General features: G+C 51.5%; 1 protein-coding gene across 1 annotated transcript in view; it reads left to right on the top strand.

Annotated features, from left to right (window-relative positions):
- LOC144102604 (membrane metallo-endopeptidase-like 1) overlaps nt 1–25,327 on the top strand; it is an 89,246-nt gene extending 63,919 nt beyond the window's left edge. The window contains exon 6 of the mRNA XM_077635831.1: nt 25,322–25,327. Within this exon, the coding sequence (XP_077491957.1) occupies nt 25,322–25,327 (6 nt within the window). The remainder of the gene's footprint in view (nt 1–25,321) is intronic.
- Nucleotides 25,328–26,462: the final 1,135 nt, after the last annotated feature.

Genomic DNA, 26,462 nt, shown 5'->3' on the forward strand with positions numbered 1-26,462 from the left:
AAGAGACGAGTGAATTGCATCCGGAGCCGCCTGGTGGCCCGGTCCTCTGCGATCACGATTTTACATAGCATTTCCATTACGTGCGACTGCTCGTCTGGAAGCCTTCTTTTTGATTTCCTTGCATCTGATGCACAAAGCGACCCACAGGTCGAGTAAAAAACTATACTGTATCAAGGTGTGAGCCGCTATTCTATAAAACGCCGCCGTGAACACTGTCGAGATTCAAGTAATAGCATCCCACCGCTGCCACCAGATGTTGAGATTCAGGTAGCGTGACTGAGCCGGAGAAGAGACAAGGACGATCGGAGAAAGAAAACTTGGAATTTTTTTTTCAAAGACTATTTACACAATGTACAAGTAAGGCAACTGAGAGTGCTTCTCAGTAAAGAGAGTTTCTTAGCAGTCCGGAGTCTCTCCCAGCAACGGGTATCTCTAAACAGGGGGCTCTCCTCTGGTACCAAACCAGCAGCTCCTTAAATACTCTTCGGATTCCCTAGATCCTTAGATGGGGAATATAGTTCAAAGAATGATAGCCAATCACACGATGGCACTGATGATACCACCCACGGCCGGGCTGTCCCGATGTTATCTCGCTGCTCGGTCGAGGGAAAGAGAACAGAACCCGGTCAAGTTGCCGTCCACGCGGCCTCCCAGGTGGGCGCGCACGTGTGTCAGGACCGCGCCCATCTGGACCCGGTAGGCGCCTGCGTGATAATGGAATGCAGGCTGTCTCGCAGCAGGGGTTGAAAGATCTTGTACTGATGCTTGGAACGCGGAACCTCTGTCGAAGGCGCGGCACTCGGGCAATTGTTCAACCTCAGCATGACTGAAGAGGGCAACACTCATCTCGTACTTCGTCGTCTGAGGACCGGAACGAACCCGTGGGGACGCTATCATCGTCGCTGCTTCCGGCATTCCAGCCACGTCTACCCCAGAGGGCTCATCCACACTCGCGGTGGTCCTCAGGGAATCCTCCCCATGTCCATGTTCTCGGAACTCAACAGGCGGAAGGAAGCGCGAGCATAACAGCACCCCGTCGCCAGATAATGCACCCGGAAGATGAACTGCTCGCACGTAGCTCAGCTGACTGGGCGTGCCAGGAACGAGATGCTCTCTGGGAGTCTTCAAATGACCTTCGGTGCCGAAGCTCGGCATCGCTTCCTCTCGTCAGATGGCCGTTTTGGGAAATTCTCTGCAATGCCTGCCAAAAGGGATCACAGACGCTAAACCACACGCGACAAAAGCAAGTGCCCTCAGAATCCACTCATCCCGCCAGACCAAAACTCAGGGCCAAAACTGCACTTAGCAAAAAAACTTCAACTAAAACTTGAAGAGATCAAACGCTTTGCCTGAATGAACACATGGTGTCTCCCGACGAGGAGTTTAGACAGGCCACCGGTCCAAGGCGTGTGCTCCCGATCGAGGCGCACTTGGAAGGGGAAAAAATTCGCTAAATGAAATCAGTTTGGTGCTTAGAGGGCACGCGGTACGGGAATAGGTGACTGGTTTTGGCCGACGTGGCGTTCAATTTTGCCCTCCCCAATACCTCAGAGGCAAGGTACGTTGCACCACTCGCTCTTACTTATCCTTGGCCGAAAGAAGGAAAACGTACTCCTAGGTATGTTACCTAATTATTAACAACATTACTGCAAATAAAGTGGGATATACGCCCTTCATTAGGAAGAGAATATGAAATAAATCTCCAAAACTAAAGGTTTGGAGACATCCCTTTTTGGTAAAATCTTTACCAGCTAAAAGGCTCGGCTTAGCCCGTCGGGATTTTCTGTGGAGCTTGCCTTTCTTGTAGCGAACCTCGAGATTGTGGTGCTGGAGTGCCAGGCACCACCTCAGTAGACGACCATTTCTGGAGGACATATTGTGCACCCAAGTCAAAGGGCAATGGCCCGTTGCTACTGTGAGACGGGACCCGGAGAAGTAGCATGCCAGTTTATCTATAGCCCAAACGAGGCATGTGCATTCTTTATCAGACGTGCTATACGCCTCTTCCCGCGTGCTGAGCTTGCGGCTCAAGTGAACGAAAGGCCGTGTTTGCCTATCATCGCTTTCCTGGCAAAAAATAGCGCCTAACCCGCGGTTGCTGGCATCACATTGTATGATAAAAGATTTCCAGAAATCTGGCACTGTCAGTATTGGGCGCTCGCTTAGGGTCGTCACGGATCTCTTCGAAGAACACTCTGACCGAAAGAATGGACTAGGCGACGGGTGTACCCACACAAATGCACATTTAATACACACTACGTGGCACACACACTATAACACAAAACAATCAAAACTAACACCAAACACAAAGGCTACAAATACACATGACCCGGGCACACTGCTACTAGCGTCTACTACTAGTGTTCTACTATTAGCGGTCGGCGTTCATGCTCACGGTTGTTTCGGTGTGGCTGCGGCGTTGTGTGGATCCCGTAGCAGGCTTCGAGGCTGCGTTCGGCGTGCTTGGGCTGGCGTCGCTGACGGTGTTCGACGTGCTCGGGCTGGCGTCGCTGGTTGCTTCATACAAGCTCCCGGTCCAAGCGCCCGTGGAGGTGATGCCGGTGTTGTTGGCGTCGGGGCACCACCCGGATGGGTGGCAACAGCGCTGGAGACACCCCTGGCCGTAGCAGGTGCTAGCGTCCTCTGTTGACACCCCGGAAAGGGCTCAGGCACGGCAGGAAGTCCACGATGCGATGTCGTAGAACGCGAGCTCACCGGAGCAGTAGCCGGTGTCTCTCTTCCAGCCAAAGTGTCACTGACCCGCCGGAGCCTCCCCTTCTCTGCTGTTCCCCCCGGGCCTCGCTCTCACTCGCCCTTTTATAGCCTCGGTGTAAGTCCACATATGCCTTGTCGTCGTCATCTCTTCTCCACCAAGCTTCTCTCCACCTCACCGAATGCTTCTCCACCAATCATCTCCCTCCACCTCACCGAATGCTTCTTCTTCCTGTTCTTTATTCCTCGGTTAATTCGCGTCGTCTTCTTCACACCTTTTTCCTTTAAAATTTAATTTAGGCTCCTTAATATATGTGACAAGGGCCACCTCTCTCAACAGTTTTTCCATGAAAGACTGCTCACGTCATCCTCATCTTGTTCATTTTGGCCTTGGTTAAGTATTCAAGCGGTAGATGAAATGTTTGAATCCTGAAATGTCTCCCATAAAATAAATGTGGAATTTCTTTACCGCCCAAACCACCGCCAAACATTCCTTTTCAACAGTGGAGTAGTTGCGTTCACTAGCCGATAATCTCTTGCTTGCAAGAAATACCGGATGTAGCACGCTATTCTCTTCTTGCAAGAGTACGGCTCCTAAAGCTCGGTCTGATGCATCATTGCGAAGCACAAACTTTACCCAGATTCGGAGCAAGCAGAACGGGCGGTTTTGCCATATACCCTTTTAACATCACGAAAGCATTTTCATGTTCAGCGGTCCAATTCACCTTATTGCTTGCCCCCTTCTTAGTGAGTTCGACAAGCGGGTTGGCTATGTGGGCGTAATCGGGAATAAAGTCCCTGTAGTATCCCGTTAACCCCAGGAACGACTGGACCTCCTTCTTGGTCGTCGGTGTCTGAGCCTGCTGTATTTTGTCCAAGATGTCGTCTTTCGTCGCGATGCGGCCCATCCCCAGCTTGTGTCCGAGAAAAGAAATGGCTTTAAAGTCCACCTCACATTTTGCCGGTTTTATGGTCAACTTGGCATGCTGAATTCTATACAATAGTTTTTCCAGCGTAATTACATGCTCTTCCCACGTATCTGTTGCCACCAGGATATCGTCAATATAGTGTTCTACATTTGGAGCCCATCCACAACCTTCCTCATGAGCTTGGTGAATATTGCAGATGCTGTCTTCAAACCAAAAGGCATGAATTTAAACTGGAATAAACCAGCCGAGCACGAAAAGGCAGTTTTCTCTTTAGGCGAATCTTCCATTGGTATTTGCCAATATCCTTTGGCTAAGTCAAATTTAGAAAAAACCTTTTGTGAGCCACCTCAGCGAACACCACATCCGCTCTTTGTATGGGTTCTGCATCGGGTACTATGATGTCATTTAGCCGACGAAAATCTACACACAGGCGGTTAGTACCATCGTTTTTTTGACAACCACGAGAGGCGCATTGTATGCTGACCACGACCTCTCAATCACACCAAGCTCCAACATATCCCGCACCTCCATTTCTATATTCTTGAACTGCTAAAGGTAGTGGGTATTGCTTCAAGCTGATTGGTCTGTCTGTAGCGAGATCTAGTCTGCAACATATGACATCCGTTTTGCCCAGCACATCTGAAAACACATCCTCTTTGCTTTGGAGTAGGGCCTTTATCTGCGAACTTTGGTCTTCTGGGGTTAATTAGCACCTTATCCCAACCTACAGTTTTCTTCCCAATGCATGTGGGCATCTCGACATCATCATCTGTCTCCTCAGCTACTACCGAGCATGCTACCTTGGGGGCGCACTGTACGGGAACTCTTTCTTCGTACTTTTTCAACATGTTTGCATGGAACACCTTCTTGGTGTTATCAGTAACTCATAATCCATGTCATTTTTCTTCTGGGTCACAAGGTAAGGGCCCTTCCACTGCATCAGTAACTTATTATTATCCGTTTGTAGCAAGATGAGAACCTTGTCGCCCGGATTCAAATTCCTGTGAGTGGCTTTCTTGTCACAATAGCCCTTATAGCGTTCGCGCGCCCTTTCCAGGCCTCGATGTGCAAGCCTGCAAGTTTCTTCCAACTTGTCCTGCAACTCAAGAACGTACGTGCAAGTTGTCTTGAGATATTTTAACGAATAGTACACCAAAAACACTCGGGGACCAAGGAGCTACACAGCCGGTAGAGCGAGCACGAGCAGGAAGAAGATTTTCTTCGTCCTCTGCTTCTATCGCCTGAGTTCCCTTCGTCCTCCTCTTCTATCACCTGTGTCATTGCTCCCTCCCCTGCAGCATCGCCCCGATGCGGCCATCGTGCGCTAGAGTGACGAGCAGAAAACGAGCGTGCTAGGGTGAGGCACGAGGATCACAAAATAGAACAGGGCACAGCGGTCAGCCTCAAGTTCAATCGGGTGGTCGGTCGTGGTACGGCTTCATACGAACGACGTGCACAACGTCGGTAAGCTTGCGTCTGTGGGATGAGCTGGCTTGGGTGGCGGGTTGAACTTCGTAGGTGACGTCGCTAATGCGGCGGAGCACACGGTATGGGCCGAAGTATCGACGAAGTAATTTTTCAGACAGCCCGCGGTGACGAACGGGCGTCCGAATCCACACATAGTCGCCTGGCTCGTAGGCAACGAAGCGCCGTCCCTGGTTGTAGCGGCCAGCGTCTAGTTGCTGTTGACGGTGTATGCGCTGCCTTGCCAGTTGCCGCGCTTCTTCCGCACGCTGCACAAAAGTGGCGATGTCGACGTCAGGGTCACTCTCGCAGTGGGGGTCAACAGGCAGCATAGCATCCAGCGTAGTAGTGACTCGACAGCCGAAGACAAGCTGGAAGGGAGTGAGGCGCATTGTCTCCTGCAGTGCCGTATTGTAAGCGAATGTAGCGTATGGCAGAATTTGGTCCCAGGTTTTATGCTCTATATCCACGTACATGGAAACATTGTCGGCCAGCGTTCTGTTGAGCCGTTCCACCAAGCCATTGGTCTGCGGGTGGTACGCCGTCGCACGTCTATGGCTGGTGTGCGTCAGTTTCAGCACAGCCTGGGTTAGGCGGGCTGTGAAAGCTGCCCCACGGTCAGTAATAATGACCGCAGGGGCGCCATGACGCAGGACGATGCTGTGGACAAAAAACTCGGCTACTTCGGCAGCAGTTCCGCTCGCAAGCGACGTGGTCTCAACATAACGTGTCAAGTAGTCCGTCGCAACAGCGATCCACCGTTTTCCAGTGGATGACTTCGGGAAGGGGCCAAGGAGATCCATTCCAACTTGTTGAAAAGGGATCTTCGGTGGCGCTATTGGCTGAAGAAATCCGGCTGGTTTCATGGGTGGAGACTTCCGGCGTTGGCAGTCGCGGCAGGTTCGCACGTAGGTCTGCACTGATGGAAGTAATTTGGGCCAATAGTACTTCTTTCGAATCCTTGACAGCGTGCGACTAACTCCCAAGTGGCCGGCGGACGGCTCGTCGTGACAAGCGCTCAAGATATCAGGTCGTAACTGGGTGGGCACCACGAGTAAAAATGTTTCGGTGGACTTTCCAAAGTTGCGCTTGTAGAGAACGCCATTTCGCATGGTGAAGGATTGCAGGCCACGACGAAAAACACGCGGAACCCGACCACTGTGACCTTCCAGGTGCTCGATGAGCGGCGCTAGCTCCGGGTCCGTTCGTTGAAGCTGAGCCACATGGGATGGGCTAAGAGCACAAATTAAAGGCAGATCTTCGGTGATTTCTTGCGGAGCGTGGTCCACGGGCGCGCGTGATAAGCAATCCGCATCTTGGTGCTTCCGGCCCGACTTGTAAACGACAGTCACGTCGTACTCTCTCAAACGGAGGCTCCACCTAGCCAACCGGCCGGACGGATCTTTAAGGCTTGCCAGCCAGCATAACGAGTGATGGTCGCTGACAACACGGAAGGGTCGTCCGTACAGGTATGGACGAACCTTGCTGATGGCCCAGATCACCGCAAGGCATTCTTTCTCTGTCGTCGAATAGTTCGCCTCCGATCGCGAAAGTGTTCGGATCGCGTAAGCGATAACGCGTTCCACGCCGTCCTGCCACTGGATAAGTACCGCCCCAAGGCCAACATTGCTGGCATCGGTGTGTATGTCGGTGGCGGCGTCTTCATCGAAATGGGCGAGTATCGGGGGGCTGTGTAGGCGGTTGCGGAGCTCCTGAAAAGCTTCTTCTTGGTCGCTTCCCCACAGAAAGGGTATTTCGTCTCTAGTCAGTGCTGTCAACGGGTCAGCTATTCTGGAGAAATCGGGCACAAAGCGTCGGTAGTAAGAACAAAGGCCCAGAAAACGTCGAAGTGCCTTCTTTTCGGTTGGGGGCGGAAAACTGGAGACGGCAGCAGTCTTGTCGGGGTCCGGAAGAACGCCTTGTGCGCTGACAACATGGCCAAGGAAGCGAAGTTCCGTGAAACCAAAATGACATTTCTCGGGCTTGATCGTTAGTTGCGCGCATTTCAGGGCTCGAAGCACGATGCGCAGCCGGTCCAAGTGTTGATCGAAGGTAGGCGAGAAAATGACGACGTCGTCTAAGTACACCAAGCAAGGCTGCCACTTCAGACCGGATAAAACGGTGTCCATCATACGCTGGAACGTGGCCGGCGCCGAGCAAAGACCAAACGGGAGCACCTTGAACTCGTATAAACCGTCTGGAGTCACGAAAGCCGTCTTCTCTCGGTCTCTCTGGTCCACCTCTATCTGCCAGTATCCGCTTTTGAGATCTAATGAGGAGAAGAACCTGGCGTCACGTAATCGGTCGAGGGCATCGTCAATCCTGGGAAGCGGATAAACGTCCTTTTTGGTCACGTTGTTTAGTTTCCGGTAATCAACACAGAATCTCAAGGTGCCGTCTTTCTTTTTGACGAGGACCACGGGCGACGCCCATGGGCTTGTTGACGCCTGAATAACATCGTCTGCAAGCATTTCATCGACTTGCGTTTTAATGGCTTCGAGTTCCTTAGGAGAAACACGATATGGGCGTTGGCATACAGGCGGCGTGGCCTCGTGGGTGATGATGCGATGCTTGGCGACAGGTGTACGACCGACCCTGGAGCTGGTGGCGAAGCAATCTGCAAAATCTGCTAGAAGAGCAGACAGAAGATTCTTCTGCTCAGGTGCCAAGTCCGGGTTGATTTTCACGGTCTGCAGGGCGTGGCATGGTGCGGCCTCGTCTTGACGGCTGGCCCCGACGGCGCATAAATCAGGCAACACAGTAACTTCGTGAAGTAAGGCAACAGCCATGTCCCTGGCGAGGGGCTGAACCTCGTTGGCGAAGTTCGTGAGTAGGACACTAGTACAACCGTTATGCAACTGGACGAGGCCTCGAGCGACGGCTATTCCCTTCGCGAGCAGCAGCGGGAGGTGGCTATCCGCGATACCCTCGTAATCGTGGAACAAGTCATGTCTCACGAGAACCAGGACGCTAGACCGTGGTGGCACCATCACGTCATCGTCGACTATACGCAGAGCGTTGATTCCCGGATCTCTGTCGGTATGCGCCACGGCCTGTTTCGTCGAGAACGTGATCCGGGCTTCGTTCAGAGCAATGACAGCGCCGTTCATCTGCAGAAAGTCGAGGCCCAGGATCAAGTCCCTCGAACACTCGGACAGTACCACGAATTCACAGACGTACAGAAAACCACGGATGCCGACCCTTGCAGTACACTTGCCAGCAGGGGTAATCAGGTGACTCCCAGCAGTACGAATGCTCGGCCCAGACCATCGCGTCAAAACTTTCTTTAATTCTTCGGCGAGGGCACGGCTCATTACGGAGTAATCGGCACCGGTGTCGAGTAAGGCGGAGACGTCGACTCCATCAATTGTTACGTACAAATCGGAGGTAGCGTGTCGGATGCTGTCGCTACCTGCCCCCGGCGAAATGGCGCATCGGCGTGATGGTGGCGGAGGATCTTCACATTTCCCTTCAGCAGCGGCCTTGCCTCCGGAGGCCGCCGGCATTAGTTTTCCCGGCGTGGGCTGGGCGAACGGTGTCCGGAATAGCTTTGCGCTCCGCGGGGACTTGGAGAACGGTAGCGCATTGGGCACGGTGATCGAGACCCGCGGCGACCGGATGTGACGAGATTCTGCCGCTCCAATAGGTGAGAGGCTATCTCAAGTGGCCTTTCGCCATTGCGAGGGCAGGGGTCGTCCGGGGCGAAACCCCGCAGGCCCACGCGGCGGTACGGGCACGCCCTATAGAGGTGACCCGCCTCGCCACAATGATAACAGAGGGGCCGACGGTCTGGGGCCCGCCACACTTGACTCTTACGCGTCCGCTCGTAGGCTGGCAGAGAGGAGTCACGAGGGGGACCCGGTGGCCGCACTGATGGAGCCGCGGCATCAATCAATCAATCAATCATGTTTATTTAACATCATGACGATGTTGGGTGCGCCGACAAAAAGCCATTGGGAAGGCTTGACGAGGCCGACGCACCCCACAAGGGCATTGCAGTGGTACACAACATGGTAGCACTTCGAGGGATAAAAAATAAAAAAAAGAAAAAAAGAGAAAAGAAATGAACAAAAGTAACATATGATGGTGTAGCCCGACGTCGGAGCTTGACGGAGTACAGACGCGTACGTGGGTCTTGCGTCAAGCTGGAGGGGTACCTCTGATGCTTGTTGTTGGGCTGCGAGGCGCACCTCGTCGTGGACGACGTCAGTCAGCGACGCGAAGGATGGCATGTTAGAAGGCATCCGAAGGGCTTGGAGTTCCTCCCGGACGACGGAGCGGATGAGTTCGCGTAAGTCGTCCGGGGCGCTTCCGAGATGCATAGAACAGGTGTCTGGCCCGAAGGCGTTGACGTCACGATTGTATTGGCGGGCTCGTTGCTGTAGAGTCTTCTCCATGGTGGCCGCCTCGCTGAGAAACTCGGCCACAGTGCACGGTGGGCTGCGCACGAGTCCCGCGAATAGCTCCTGCTTGACACCACGCATTAAATGGCGAAGCTTCTTGTCTTCCGACATAGAGGGGTCCGCGCGCTTAAAAAGGCGGGTCATGTCCTCAAAGAACATACGGACACTCTCGTTCGGGCGCTGGTTGCGCGAGTGTAGCGTAGCTTCAGCTCGCTCCCGGCGGTCGGCGTTTGGAAAAGTGGCGAGCAGGTTGCGGCAGAAGGCCTCCCAGGATGGAAACGAAGCCTCATGGTTTTCGAACCATGTCCGCGCCGACTCTTCGAGAGCGAAATACACGTTGTGGAGCTTCCGCTCATCGCTCCACCCGTTGTAACGGGCGACACGCTCGAATGTCTCGAGCCAGTCCTCGGCGTCCTCGAACACGTCGCCATGAAAAGACGGGGGTGTTTGTGGCTGCTGGCACAGGATGTGAGCTGGGAGCCTACTCTCAGTTGACATGGCAGCTGGCTCCTCCGACGTCTGAGGCTGTGTCGTCCTGGTGGCTGCCGGAAGGGGTCCGAACTCTGGGGACTCTCCTCGCAGGCGGCGGCCGCGGCGCTGGTGGACCGGGGTGAGATCCGTGATCACAGGTGGGCTGCGCGGGTCTGGAAGTGTACCCAGCACTGCCTCCACCAGATTTGTAACGAATAGTACACCAAAAACACTCGGGGACCAAGGAGCTACACAGCCGGTAGAGCGAGCACGAGCAGGAAGATTTTCTTCGTCCTCTGCTTCTATCGCCTGAGTTCCCTTCGTCCTCCTCTTCTATCACCTGTGTCAATATGATGCAATCTCCTTATTAGCCCACAAGTCCTTGAGTATTGTAAGTGGACCTCTAACGGTTCTCCCATACAACATCTCGAAAGGCGAGAAACCGAGACTCTTTTGTGGTACTTCGCGGTAAGCGAACAAAAGAGCTGGCAGATATCTATCTCAATCATTAGGTCTCTCCTGGCACATTTTCTTGATCATATATTTGAGGGTGTCGTTGAACCGCTCTACAAGCCCATTACACATGGGATGGTAACGCGTCGTCAGTAACTGCCTCACTGACAAAAGGCGGTTAACCTCCTTCATTAGTTCCTATGTGAAGTTCGAGACCCGGTCACTTAAAACTTCCCTCGGGAACCCATAACGCGAAAACATTTCCACGAGACCCTCCGCCACTTGGATACTGTCAATAGTTCTCAGTGGAATAGCGTCAGGTTAACGAGTGGCCACGTCTACTAGAACAAGCACTTATCTATTGCCTTTGGCGGATACTGGAGAGATTGGCCCCACAATGTCAATAACCACTCGCTGAAACGGTAGGTCGATGGCTGGCATCTCTTCCAGAGGTACGGGACCAACTCTTCTCTTCGAAACGGTGCGCTGGCACACATCACATGAGAGAGCGAAGCGCTTAACGTCACTCTGAACACCCGGCCAAAAGAACTCCTCGGTGATCCTAGACACCGTGTTTTGAACACCCTGGTGTCCGGCCATAATGGCATCATGTCCTAAGCGTGGCACGGTCTCTCGCATATCTCTTGGTAACACCAGCTGTTGGACGCGCCTTCCTGAACTAAATATGCACTCCCTGTGCAGAAGACCATTTACAACCTGATATTCGAAGGACGTGCGACTCTTCTTTCTTTTCACTTTTTCCCCGACTCTTTCGAAGCAGGTGTTCAAGCTCGGGTCTTTTTGCCTAATTCCAATTTCGCCCGGTGTTACGCTCAGGCACATCGTAACAGGAGTAGAGAGCGGACGCTGCGTTGCTCGGGTGGTCGCTTGAGCTCTTGTCTCCACTGCCGACGAGAAACTGACTGCACCCGTCTGACCTGTCGCGGACCTTTCCTCCTTTGAATGTTCTTCAACGTCGAGCCTCCTCCACTCGGGATCGGGGTCTTCGACACCTCTTGCACCCGTAATGTTCCCCAAGATGAGATCGTAGATGGGTTGCTCTACGCATTTTGCCACTACCTGCCCAGTATAATATGGCGTGGACACTAGAATCCTAGCTTCAGGAAGGTACCTCACTATGCAATCTACAAGATTGACGGCCGACGTTTCTCCTGCAAGATCCTCGTCCTTCACCAGGCTTCTCCGAACCAAGACTGTGATGGCTCCGCTGTCTCTAAGCACCAATGTAGGACGGTCTCCTATTTGCCCAACCACCACTGGCATTGCTGCTTTCGACTTGGGTGTTCCACTCACTGCCTCATTTTCCAGCGGCGCTTGCTCTCCTTTAAGCTCTGGAGCTTCGGGTGGCGTGACAAGTTCTACCCTTGAGTCGACAACGCATGCAGCTCGCTCCTGCGTTCTGTATCGGAACTCATCCAGAGTATGCCCCTCCTCTTACAACCTTGACACACAACCTGTGTTTTTTTGGCAGCGCTACAAGTCCGACAGTCAGCTGCACGGTGTCCCACCTTGCCGTAGAGAAAACACTTTACTGGAGCCTTGGATGCACCGCCATATGATCTTGGTTTTGCCGCATCTGTCTCTAAGGTCTTTTGGGTTTCCTCCTTTGCCTTACTCAAATTTCTTAGCCCTTGAGCCCCAGGGAATTGGTCTGCAGTGTCGGCGAACTCTTCCAACGAACACAACTTTCTTTCAGGAATAGCGCCAGCTTTGAGCTGCAACACGCTAAACATTGCTCTGTGACCAGCTTGTCACGCACACCTTCAAACCTCTTTTCTGTGTTTGACATATCAACAAACCTATCAAAATAGTTGGTCAGCCTGCAGGAAAACTGCTTCGCGGTTTCCGAATCCTCAGGTTTCGCGGCTCGAAATCTCTCACGAAAACCCTCTGCCGTAAGCCTGAATCTTTGGAGGAGTGCCTTTTTGACTTTCTCGTAGTCCATGGAATCAGCAGCAGGCATCCTTCCAAACACATTCAGCGCCTCCGACTAAACACATGCCTAATGCCGTGGCACATTCACTGCGCTCCCAGCCTTGCCCCAAAGCTATCCGCTCGAATCGTTGCAGATATGCATCCAAATCATCTCTCTTGTCATCAAAAGGAGCCATCAGCTTCCTTGGGCAAACTCTGGCTGGCCTAGGAGATTCTGTACCCGCTAAGGAACGCTGATCATTGTCCGTGATCTCCTCATATCCTCCCGCGACATGCGCCTGTTTCCACAAAATAAACTCCTTCTCCCGTTCTATCCTTCTTTTCTCCTGTTCTTCTTCCTCCCGAGCTCTCTTCTCTTCTCGCTCTTCCGCCTCGCGAGCTCTTCTCTCTGCCTCGTGAGCTCTTTTCTCTTCGCGCTCTTCTGCATCACGAGCGTCTGCGCGTACTTGCGCCCTTTCCACTCTCTGCCTCTTTCCCTCCTCCTCACAGAGATGCATCGCCTCTTCCTTGCTTAACCCTAGCTTGAGCGCGTTCTAAAGTTCTTGCCAAATGCATCTTCTCTGCCGTCGAGAGACAATACAAAAAGAAAAAGGAAATGTATCCTGGCAGACTCGCCACTTATATTTGTCACGGATCTCTCCGAAGAACACTGACCGAAAGAATGCACTAGGTGACAGGTGTGCCCACACAAAACGCACATTTAATACACGCTACGTGGCACACCCACTAGAAACAAAACAAACAAATCTAACACAAAACACAAAGACTATAAATACACACGACCCGGGCACACTGCTACTAGCGTCTACTACTAGTGTTCTACTGTTAGCGGTCGGCGTTCGTGCTCACGGTTGGTTCTGTGTGGCTGCGGCATTGTGTGGATCCCGTAGGCGGCGTCGAGGCTCTGTTCGGAGTGCTTGGGCTGCCGTCGCTGGCGGTGGTCGACGTGCTCGGGATGGCGTCGCTGGCTGCATCGTACAAGCTCCCGGTCCAAGCGCCCGTGGAGGTGATGTCGGTGTTGTTGTCGTCGGGGCGCCACCCGGATGGGTGGCAACAGCGCTGGAGACACCCCTGGCCGTAGCAGGTGGTAGCGTTGTATGTTGACTCCCCGGAACGGGCTCAGGCACGGCAGGAAGTCCACGATGCGATTTCGTAGAACGCGAGCTCACCGTAGCAGTAGCTGGCGTTTCTCTCTTTCAGCCAGTGTCCCTGACCAGCCGGAGCCTCCGCTTCTCTGCTGTTTTCCCCCCGGGTCTCGCTCTCACTCGCCCTTTTATAGCCTCGGTGTTAGTCCACGTATGCCTTGTCGTGTTCTCTTCTCCACCAATCATCTCTCTCCACCTCACCGAATGCTTCTTCTTCCTCTTCTTTATTCTTCGGTTAATTCGCGTCGTCTTCTTCAAACCTTTTTCCTTTAAAATTTAATTTAGGCTCCTTAACATACGTGACAAGGGCTGTTTTCAGACTCTGAAATGCTTGCTGTTTCTTTTGGTCGCAAGAAAGATTGGTAGGCTCACTTTCTCTCATCGCGTCGGTCAGGGGGCTGGCTAAATCAGAGTAGCACTTTACATAATGCTAATAATAGCCTGATAGGCCAAGAAAAACCCTGAGTTCCGATTTCTTGGTTGGGCGACGGTACTCCACCACGGTAGACACTTTAAGTTCTGCAGGTCCGCGTTGGTCTCGTCCAACCACGTGTTCAAGATAGTTCACTTCGGTGCACCCTAGGTGGCATTTTCCCTCCCTTACCGTTGAACCAGCCTCAAGCAGTCGGCTCAACACAACACGCATGTGTTCAATGTGCTCCTCCCAGTTTTGTGAGAAAATGGCCACGTCGTCAAGGTAGGGGAGAGCGAAATCTTCATGTCCCCACAGCACTTGCTCCATTAACTTTGAAAAACAGTACGGGGCATTTTTCAAGCCCAAGCTCAACATTACAGGGCTAAACGTGCCCGCGGGGGACATGAATTCTGCGTACCTGCTGGCGCGCTCAATGAGTGGCACCTGCCAGTAACCACGAAGTAAAGCTAGTATTGATATTGTTATGAAGACGAAGAAGAGTGCAGTGGCGCGGGACGGAGTGCTCGCGCTAGGCCCTTGAGCCATTAAATCGTATCTTCATTCTGCCATCATGTTGTGCTTTCCTTGGCTTGCCACCACCACGTAACATTTGGTGTGAGGTGCTGGGTATTCCTCGTCGTCCTAGTCCCCGGAGCATCGCCGCCTTCTGCTCGCCTTCGTTGTCGGCCGAGGGGACCTGGGCTCCGCCGCCCGGCCCAACCCCAGCTCGAACTGACCAGAACCGACCAGCCGCTTTCCCCCGCCCCGTCCCCAGCCCCGAACACAAGACACCACGACCATGTCCTGACGTACGATGACCCGACTACGACCCGAACCAAGACGGCACCCCCGCCCAGGCTGTGCGGCGATCCCTCAACCCTTGACCTTCGGCAAAGGGTGACCGACCGCTGGACCTGAACCTCCGGGGGCAACCGTCCACCAGATCATCTCCTTCATATTTTTGGCAAGCCTTTCATCTTCTTCTATCCTTCCTGATCATCCTCATCGTCACCTCACCATTCGTAATTCAAGCAATCGATCGGGACGATCGCTCTGAGGACCGTGGTCATGTTATGAAGACGAAGAAGAGTGCAGTGGCGCGGGACGGAGTGCTCGCGCTATGCCCTTGAGCCATTAAATCATATCTTCATTCTGTCATCATGTTGTGCTTTCCTTGGCTTGCCACCACGTAACAAAATATATTCTTATTTAGCGACTGTTTCAACCTTCTCCTCGATGTTCGGAATGGGTTAGGTGTGGTCCACTGTGATTAATTTCAGTCTCCAGTAGTCCACGCAAGGTCTCGGATCCTTGCCTGGAACCTCCACAACAATTATTGGTGACGTATAGTCACTTTCGCAGGGCACTATGACGCCAAGTTCGCACATACGGCGGATCTCTCTCACTGTTTTCTTCTTGTCTTGGAGAGACACGGTACGGTTTGCTCCTGATCGGCTGTTCGCCGGACAGATGAATGTCTTGTTCGATAAGGGTTGTTTTTCCTTGCTTGTTTGAAAACACCGCTTCAAAGTCGCGGACGACGTTTTTCATGTCTCCTCGTTGACTTTCCGTCAAACGTGGCTCCCTGTCGATGGAAATTAGCAGCTCATTCGCTGCTTGCTCGTCCTCATGTGGGACATAAGATATTCTGAGATCTCGTCCTCTGGCATGTTCAGCGCCATGTAAACCATGGCCTGACGCTGCACATAAGGGTTCATCAAATTACTGTGGATTATCCGATTGTGTTTGTTCTTAAATTTTACCTCCTTGGTGTCCGAAAGCTTGGACACCACCTTAGCTGGCCCTTCCCATTGCACCTCAAGCTTGTTCCTTTTTGACGGACGCAGCAACATCACCTGGTCGCTAGATTGAAAGGTGCGTTTGCGTGCAGATTGGTCGTAGTGCACTTTAGACAGTGAATGCGCTGCTCTGATATTTGCTTCCACGAGGTCTCTGGTTTTTGTAAGTCTTTCTAGTAGCTTTAGAACGTAATTCACTACAAAGGGATCCTCTCCGAAACCCTCTGTGGCAATTCCCTAAGACAGCAGACGCCAAGGACACACCATCACAGAAAAAGCTTTCAGCATACTGTGAGTACGGCACCTTCCTTCCTGACATGCTGCGGGAAAGACTTGTTTGCGGCATTAATGACGCGTCAATGCAACGACGCCTGCTTGAAGAGCCAAACCTGACGTTCGGGTCAGCAGTCAAGCTTCTAATTGCAATGAAGACAGCTAAAAGAGACTCAAGCATGTTGATGCAAGCTCAGGGCATGACCGAAGCGCAAACAGTTCACAGTGCGATGAGCAAGCAAATGAAACAGACGATAAGTTGTTATCGCTGTGGAGAGCCGCACTACGAAACAGTATGCCAGCACGCCAAATCCCGGTGCAACGCATGCAGAAAGATTGGGTATCTGGCCAGACTGTGCCGCTCAAAGGCTGCCGACACGAAGCAAAAGAAAGTGTCAAGGAAGCACAGTACGCAAAGGCAAACAAAGCAGCCAGTTCACAGCCTTGAGGATAGTGGAAATCTTCCTGGAATCCAGTCACAGGTCTACCAGACGTGCAAGATGAACAACGGGAAAACAATTCCTCCGTTTGTAGCAGTTTTGCAAGTCGCAGGCAGGCCTCTTAGAATGGAGCTAGACACGGGGCCAGTGTCTCCGTAATAGGGGAGACCGCATTCCAACAGCGGTTTCCCGAGCTCTCAGTAGACGCATCAGACGTAATTATGAGGAGTTATTGCGGAAGACTGACAGCCATATAGGGGCAAGGTTGCCGTTTCAGTCCAGTTCGGACGAAGAGAGGGAACACTGCCTTTGTTTATAGCTCCGGACCAGTGTCCAACCCTTCTCGGACGAAACTGGATCAGTGCGCTTCAGCTCAACCTAAATGACGTCAGATCCGTTTACTCACTTGCGAGCGTTGATGAGCTGCTTACTTGCTACAAAGAAGTATTTTCGGACGGACTAGGAACATTCAAAGGTTTGAAAGCCAAAATGGTTGTCAAGGAAGATTCACCTCCAAAATTCTTCAAACCACGAACGATTCCTATTGCATTGCAAGACAAAATTGCAAAAGAATTGCAAAGAATGCAACGAGAAGGGGTACTTACACCCGTCAGAACGTCTGAGTGGGCAGCCCCAATTGTTCCTGTGCTCAAGCAAGACGGCCGCATGCGCATATGTGGCGACTTCAAGGTCACAATTAACGGTGCCATAGTGCTGGAAAAATATCCTGTGCAGCGAGTAGAGGACCTATGGGCGAAACTTACAGGTGGCACAAAGTTTACGAGGCTGGACCTGAAAGACGCTTACCAGCAGGTAGAACTTTACACAAGCTCACAGAAGCTAGTGACCATCAATATGCCTCAGGGCCTCTTCCAGTACACCAGACTACCTTTCGGAGTAGCCTCAGCGCCGGCCATATTTCAGAGAGAAATGGAAAATTTGCTGCAAGACATGTGCCATGTCACCGTGTACTTTGATGACATCTTGGAAACGGGATTGGACGACGCAGATCACTTGAGCAACGTAGCCAGTGCAGTACAGCGTCTACAGGAAGCAGGCCTCAAGCTCAAGCTAGAGAAGTGTTCATTTAGAAGTTGAGAACCTAGGCCATGTCATAAACGCGGACGGACTGAGGCCAACACCGAAGAAAATAGAAGCTGTCGTGAATGCTCCATGTCCCAAGGACGTCAAGAAACTTCAAAGCTACCTTGGACTCATTATTTTTACAGGCGTTTTCTGCCTAACCTTTCGACAGTTCTCCGGCCCTTGAATCTGCTACTTACAAAAGAAACTCCTTGGAAGTGGACAAGCATAGAGGAACAAGTTATCCCAGGAAGTAAAGTTCTCCTGACATCGGCGCCGGTACTGCTACATTTCGATTCTTCCAAGCAAATCGTTCTCAGTTGCGACGCTTCACCGTACGGAATCGGAGCTGTTCTCGCACACCGAGATAAAACAGGGGAACGTCCCATTGCCTTCGCATCGAGAAGCCTTCTTCCAGCAGAAAAGAATTTCAGTCAGCTTGACAAAGAAGCCCTTGCCTTAATGTTCGGTGTAAGGAAGTTTCATAAGTATCTCTGGGGCCAAGATTTTGAAGTGGTGACTGATCACAAACCACTTCTGGGAATTCTCGCACAGGACAAGCCTATTCCCCACAGATCATCACCGAGAATGATACGCTGGGCAATTACCCTGTCAGCGTACAAGTGCACGCTTGTGTACCGCCCTGGCACCAGCATCAGCAACGCCGACGCGCTGAGCCGACTACCGCTTCCTACAGAGCCAGGCACAGTCCCCAAGCCTCCTGACATTTCATGATTGAAAGTGCATATCCTCGAATTCTTTCACCATCCGCCATCGCCAAAGCTACAGATCGTGATCCTGTTATGTCACGCCTACGACTGGCGCTCCTTACTGGTGAAGAGCTACCAAGATGAAGTGATTGGACACTATTTCAGAAGAATCGTACAGAGTTTAGTGTTCATGAGAACTGCGACCTGCGAGGAACACGAGTCGTCGTTCCTAAAGAACTACAAGTAGGAGTTGTTGATCTCCTTCATGAAACTCACCCAGGTGTGGAAAAGATGAAAGCAGTCGCACGGAGCCACTTTTGGTGGGAAGGACTAGACAGCAGCATCGCACAGAAAGTGCAACTTTGCAAAATATGTCAAGAACACCAGAGAATGGGACGGAAATCACAGTCTAATCCGTGGCCGTTTCCGAAGAAACCATGGTCTAGCCTGCATGTCGACTTTGGTGGTCCATTTCAAGGACACTACTTTTTCGTCCTAGTCGATGCCTACTCTAAATGGGTAGAGGTGGTTCCCGTTCATGCACCTTCAGCGGACGCCACAATTCGATACCTGCGAACCATATTTTCCACACATGGCATTCCAGACATCATTGTCTCCGACAACGGCACCGCATTCACCAGCGAGAAGTACGCTGACTTCCTGAGCAAGAACGGCATTCAGCGAATCCTGATTCCACCATACCACCCAGCATCGAACGGAGCAGCGGAACGCGTTGTGCAAACAATTAAGGGAAAACTCAAGAAGGCGGTGCTTGGAGATTTCCAAACAAACATCGACAGGATACTCCGTTCCAACAGAACAACGCCGCACGCGTTTACGGGGTCCTCTCCCGCTGAGCTCCTCATGGCCAGGCAGCTGCAAACGCCCATTCAGCGAATGCACCCCAGCCTAAGGGCGCATGCGGACCTGAAGCAATTGAACAAAAGATGCGCGGCGACAGTAACGCACGCAAAAGCTGTTTGCCTTCGCCCGGCGAGCCCGTCTTTGTTAGAAACTTCCGACCAGGCCCAGCTTGGATTGCCGGAACGGTTCTCCACCCAACAAGTTCTTCGTCGCTTCAAATAGAACTCGAAGACGGAACGCTGTGGAACAGGCACGCGGACCACGTGCGACAGCGAAGGACGCCCGGCGTTCTCTCAGACGACGAGGAGCCTCTTCCTGCGCTAGCAGCGACAACGGATACGGAACAGCTGTCCCCACCTCGCTGCTCATTAAGCACCGAGCCGTCTACAACAGACTCGGCGTGGCAACAGCAGTCAAGTACGGCCCATTTGCACCCCCAGCTTCGTCGGTCTACCCGGGTCGGGAAGCGTATTATCTACTACGAACTGTAGAGGCGTAAACAAGACACGGATCGTCCCCAGTGCCGTGCACCAGGCTTCATAACAAAGGGAGGGGTGTGACGATTCCCCAAGGCCGCAGACGCCAAGGACACCGCAGGCGCCTTCTCAGCGGCACCCAGCTGCACGGAGAAAAAGGGAGAGGGAAAAGATAATAAACGCTCCCCCGCTTTTCAAGGAGAGGCGCCAGTCTGACTCCCGCCAGCAACGTGTACTGTCGTTTTACGGGGCGCTCTTCCCGCGCCCTCGTTAGGGCACGTCGGTAACCCGTTCCGGCATTCGCTTCTATGCTCACCCCCTTACAATACTATAACACCCTGCCATGACTCCCTCAGCATGCTTAACGGGGTCCTCAATTGACGCACGTAGACTAGTTCAGCACGGCTAAATCCTGTGCTTTTGTGGGGGACGGATCTGATTGCAAAGAGTGCTGCTAGAATGCAGCCTTCCCAATCTCCTTTATGCTCGAAACACAGAGACCTAAGTATCCGCTTTAGCACTGAGTGCATGCGCTCGACTGGATTTGACTGAAGGTGGTGAATGGAACTGCGGATTATTTTAATCCCACACCGTTCAAAGAACGTTGTTGTCAAGCAGCTTGTGAACACGCTCCTGTTATCGCTTTTTATATCTGCAGGGACGCCCACACGAGAGAAAATTGACAAAAGGGCGTCAACAACACATGCGGAACTTAGCTTCTTCAAGGGAATGGCCTCGGGAATGTTGGTTGCCACGAACAGTGAGATCAGAATGTAGCGACTACCAGAGTTGGACGCGGGCAGTGGGCCGACAGTATCTATTGCAAGACGCCGAAAGGGCTCTGTAATGATGGAAACTAGTGTCATGGGCGCTTTCCATTTATTCATCGACTTGCCGACCCGCTCTCAGGTGTCGCAAGATCTAACAAGCTGTTCCACATCTTTCCAGCCGCGAGGTCAGTAATATTCGAGGGCTAATCTAGCTTTTGTTTTCTTTATGCCTAGGTGGCCCGCCCATGCATTTCCGTATGCGAGCTCAATAAGCTGCCGCCGGTATTTCTCAGGCACCAGGAGTTGCTCATATGCGCGTCCCTTTGAGTCGGAGTATTTCCGGTATTGAAGGCCTGATTTTTCGTGAAAGCTGATGTTCTTTCTGGCGACACCCCCGCTCACCTTATTGCTTAGAGCTCTTAACGATGGGTCGCTTTTCTGCTCTGCAATGAGTGCTTTCCTATCAACCTTAAGTCCTTCCAACAAGTCAAAGCAGGTGTTAATGTCGAACCTTTCGCGTTGGTTTCTGTTGCCCCATTTTCTACGGAATTGGCAGTTCCTTGGATTTCGTGAGCTACCGCTGGTTCGAGAACACCTTCATGGTCATGCTCATGCGGTTTAGACGGATCAGTTTTCCTGCAAGGATCCCCCGGCTGGTCGGGAGAATGGTTCGGTGCCTGCTAATTTATCAGAGCGCCGTCGAAATTTTTTGCGAGCTCTCGCGCACGAGAACGTGCTAGTGCCATGGAAGCCAAGCCCAGGGTGGATGAGAGACCTTTCTCTTTCAGCAGCTGCTCGGATTTGTTCGAAAACAGGTAGGGCAAGTGTGTCGGCAAGCTTGCGCTAACTGCCGCTTCTGTGTCCAGCCTGCCAAAAGTACCCTCTAGAGTCACATTCCCTATAGGCAAGCATGCACTCTGTTCTTCGGTGACCTGCTTAATACAGGCACATTCGCCGGTGTAGTCCATAGGGGAAACACAGGACGGGTCAGCAACATCCATGGTAGCCGCTGAATCCCGCAGTGCTCTCAATTTCTTGCATTTATCACCACGTCCCCCATGTACGGCTCCAGCAATTTAAGGTTTTCTTCCACCTTTCGCATGCACGCGAACGCCATCTTTTGCTGTTTGCAGTTCAATGAGATGTGACCCTCCTTGTAGCAATTATATAAGACAATGGTCTTTCGCGTTTCAAAAGCTCGAGCTCCAGGTGCCTGCTGTTTCGGCGAAACGGCAGATTTTGTGACTCAATCTTATTTTCGCTACCTCCTCCTTTTGATCCCGCATCCTCCTCTCGGTGATCCCGACGTGCTGGTGACACCCTTCGGGTGGGGGTCTCTTTAAATAGGTTTCTCTCTTTCCTAGCCTGTCATCGTACCCTGCCTTGCTTTGGAAGTTTCGGCGAACGTAATACTCGTCTGCGAGATGTGCCGCTTTGTCTAGGTCTATATCTGATTGCCAATCTTGCAGCCACATCCTCAAGCCTAATAAAATCGCGCTATAGTACTGCTCTATTGCGATGCACTCTAGTACCTTGTCATTACTTCCGTGCACCTCAGCAGTCTAAAGCCACTCATTTAAGTTGACTTTAAGCCGGTACGCGAAGTTAGTATGCGACCCTCCGCCTTTCTTTGCCTGCCTGAATCGCTGCCTAAAGGCTTCAGCAGAAAGCCCGTACTTTCTTAGCAGTGCGCTCTTTATCTTCTCGTAGTCATCACACTCTTCGCGAGAGAGGCAAGCCACCACTTCGGCCGCCTCGCGAGGAAGAAGAGGAAGTAACTTCTCTGACCAAGCGCTCTTGTCGATGGGCACCTTCCCGCATGCGCTTTCGAAATTTATCAAAAAGAGTGCAATATCGCCTCCCAGCCTTATGGTGAGACGAGATCCTGCTATCTCTGCCTCCCTTGCTCCTCTACCGAAGCTACAGGACAAATACGCGCCATATTCCCTCCGTTCGACGCGATTTCGAGCTCCTTCATTTTTCGAGCATGTTCTCTCGCTTTTTCATCTGCCTCACGGACCTCCCGTCTCTCTTGAGCCAACCGAAGCTCTTCTTTTTCTTTCTTGCGTCCAACAATCGTTTTCAAAGCCTCGTCGACCAACTCAGTAGTCACCTCCTACCGCACCACCTCGAAAGTTTCTTTTTTTCTTTTCGCAGAAAGTAGCGAAATCCCCAGCTCCTGGCAAATTTCGAGCAGTTCCTGCACTTTTAACTTCTACATCGTGAGTTCCACCATGCGTTAGCAAGCCCACTAAAACAAAAGCCCTAGTTTGAAGTGGACAAAACAGTTTCCCTAAATAAATTTCTCAGACAGCAGGAATCTGCACATAGAATCTGCGTGTGCTAGTGCGGTCTGGCAAAATGAACGGAAAACATTGGGCACTCATCGTGCCCAGTTATAGCTGACGCCCGTCAGTCGCGTACCTGCAGAGGTCCATTGGAGCCGGTAACTGCACGTGGACGTCCCACAGCTGCCATCCAGTTGTCGAGATTCAGGTAGCAACATCTGACCGCTGCCACCAGTTGCTGGGATTCAGGTAGCGTGACTGGGCCGGAGAAGATACGAGGAAGGTCGGAGGAAGAAAACTTGGAAAACTTTGTACAAAGACTATGCACATAATGTACAAGCAAGGGCAACTGAGAGTGCTTCTCAGTAAAGAATGCATGTTAGCAGCCGGGAGTCTGTCCCAGCAAAGGGTATCTCTCAAGAGGGGCTCTCCTTTTGGTACCAAACCAGCAGCTCCTTAAATATTCTTCGTATTCCCCAGATCCCTAGCTGGGGAATATAGTTCGAGGAATGATGTCGAATCACACGATGGCACTGATGGTACCACCCACGGCTGGACGGTCCTGATGTTATCTCGCTGCTCGGTCGAGGGAAAAACAACAGGACCCGGTCACGTTGTCATCCACGCGGCCTCCAGGTGGGCACTCACGTGTGTCCGGACCGCGCCCATGTGGACCCGGAAGGCGCCTGCGTGACACAGGAATGCAGGCTGTCTCCCGGCAGGGGTTGAAAGATCTTGTACTGATGACCGGAACCCGGAACCTCTGTCGAAGACGCGGCACTCGGGCAATTGTTCATCCCCAGCGTGTCTGAAGAGGGCAACACTGATCTTGTACTTCGTCGTCTGAAGACCGGAACGAACACATGGGGACGCTATCATCGTCGCTGCTTCCGGCATTCCAGCCACGTCTCCCCCTGAGTTCTCACCTGCCCTCGCAGTGGTCCTCAGGGAATCCTCCCCATGTCCAAATTCGCCGAATTCAACAGCAAGATGAAAGCGCGAGCACAACAAGATCCAGTCTGGCAAGGAACAGTTCTTCCCTTGAATTTCGCTACTTTAAACAGGTGTTTTTCAACGAAACAAAGAGGCACCATTCGTAAACTATCACGCATTGATAAGCTGACCGATGGCAATGCGGCTTCACTGTGTGTCCGAGGTTGCTAGCAATAACAGCGCGAGAAGCGGAGATCATAACATCTTGCAGCCCACCGGCGCGGGCTGCCGAAGTTTTGCTTCACATAAAGAATTCGGAGACGCGCAGACGAACACGCAACATACAGTTTTTATAACAGAGGGCGGAGCAACCAGATGACGCTGAGAAACACGTCAATAACATCACCACAGTGAATAAGAATAACTAGAAGAATAAGATTGGGGTGGAAAGCATATGGCAAGTTATCTCTGATCATGAATGGCAGTTCACCAGTATCCCTCAAGACAAAAGTGTACAACAGCGGTATCTTACCGGTACTCACCTAAGGGGAACAAACGTGGAAGCTAACGAAAGGGTTGAGTTTAAGTTAAGGACCACGTAGAGAGCCATGGAAAGGAAAATGATAGATGCAACGGTAAGAGACCGGAAGCGGGGAGAGAGGGTGAGGGAACAGATGCGATTTAATGACATCCTAATTGAAATCAAGTCGAAGAAATGGGCTTGGGCAGGGCGTGTAATACGAAGGCAAGATAACCGCTGGTCTTTAAGTGTAAGAGAGCGGATTCCAAGAAAAGGCAAGCGTCCCTGTCTCTGTGTCACTGTCGTGGTTTCGCTAAAAATATGTATCATTTGTCACATAATTATATTGTCACATTGTCACATATAATTATTGTCACATATAATTTGTCACTAACACGTTTAAAGCGTAGCGGGGCGCGGGAGAAGGTTAGGTGAGCGGATGAGATTAAGGAATTTTCAGCGATACTATGGCCGAAGCTGGCAAACGACACGTTTAATTTGAGCGATATTGGAGAGGTCTTCGACCTGTTGGGCGTATTCTGACTGCTGATGATGATGGTGATGATGAATAACACGCGGAAAGAGACGCCTGCTGGCTTCACTTTTTTTACAATGCATTTCAGAATGCTTTGTTTTTCTTTCTTACTGCAGTTGGCTTGTAGGACCTGTTGTCGCGACCGCCTTTTACAACCCATCCAACAACGAAATGTGTATGAACATGTAACGTTTTACAGCGATGCCTGTAGGATACCTCTTGGTGTTTCGATGGATATATGGATGTTAGAAATGTCCCCTCTGAAACGGGGTGGTGAGTAGTGTCACCATACATAGTACTTCTTTATCTGTATATTTATTTCACCAACCTGTCAAGTTTAAAAAGTATTATCTATAACTTTACCATTTTTCGTTACTTGGAAATTTCATAATCTCTCACGTTTGACCAGTTTTAAAATCCGGCACATGTTTCCCTATGTCCCCTCCTTGCTTATCATCAAACAATCTTCCAAAACCTTTCTGCTACTGTCCACCGCGGAGTCTATCAGATTTGTTTTGTTGACTGTAATCCCTGGAGTCTCAGGGAGGGTGACGGTGCCTGTGTCGACGTCTGCATGGATACTGCCACATTCTAGTAAAATACCAATGTTCAGTTCTTTCTACGAAGTTACCACTCCCCGCATATGTGTTATCCTGATTTGCCTTTTCTATTTTCTATGCAGGTCTAGAGCTTGGTTTCTTTCCATTGGGTTAATCCAGTACTGAACATCTGCGTTTTTTATCTGCCCCTCCGCGGTGGCTGAGTGGTTAGGGCGCTCGACTACTGATCCGGAGTTCTCGGGTTCGAACCCGACCGCGGCGGCTGCGTTTGTATGGAGGAAAAACGCTAAGGCGCCCGTGTGCTGTGCGATGTCAGTGCACGTTAAAGATCCCCAGGTGGTCGAAATTATTCCGCAGCCCTCCACTACGGCACCCCTTTCTTCCTTTCTTCTTTCACTCCCTCCCTTGTCCCTTCCCTTACGGCGCGGTTCAGGTGTCCAACGATATATTATACAGATACTGCGCCATTTCCTTTCCCCAAAAACCAATTATAATTCTTCTTATTATTATTACCTGTTGTTTAAAGCTCTGTACCTTCGTCCTAGTTTACTTCATACTTTGTGCTGAGTTTCCCTGTCCTTTTCCGCTACTGTGATTGAACTCTCTGCATAAGTATTTAAATACCTTAGGTGGCCGCCTAGTTTCGTCAAATTTCTTCAGGTATTGGTCATAGAATACTTCACTCTGAGCTTCTCGTACTTCGATCGATGTCCAGCCCATAATACCCTGTAATGCTTCGTTTGTGGTTTTGCCGCGACCACCTAGTGCTAATCTGTCAGCAGGTCGGTGGTTTATTTCTAGCTCCGGTTGAACTGCTGCCAATCAGCACAAAATCGCATTCCTGAAAGTAAGCCCTAGCACCATTATTTCTTTCCAAATGCTTCTGAGTACTGCGTACCTATGTTAGCACCTTTCACTCTCCCTTCATCCTGTCGCTCACGGCGTGATTGAGGAGTCCATCAATAATTGAGGCATTTACAGCGTCATTTCTTTTCCTCAAAGCGTTTTTTATAGGGGGGATGCTCTAGGAAGATCGCTCCTATAGCCCTCAAGCGCCGTACTCAAACTTGGGAAGACGGCGGCCTGTGAGTTGTGCCAACTCAGCACCTTGAAGGGTCACTGGCGGTTAGTGAGAAAGCTCCTCGCGTCCTCTCCTCAATCGATTAGAAACATCCGTTTAAAAATTCACATTGGCGATTAATTTCTTTGTGTCGGCAATACGATAGGAATAGCGGCTGCTGATGCTTTTACCGATAAATGACG

The sequence above is a fragment of the Amblyomma americanum genome, chromosome 8 (assembly GCF_052857255.1).
Source record: "Amblyomma americanum isolate KBUSLIRL-KWMA chromosome 8, ASM5285725v1, whole genome shotgun sequence".
NCBI lineage: Eukaryota > Metazoa > Arthropoda > Arachnida > Ixodida > Ixodidae > Amblyomma > Amblyomma americanum.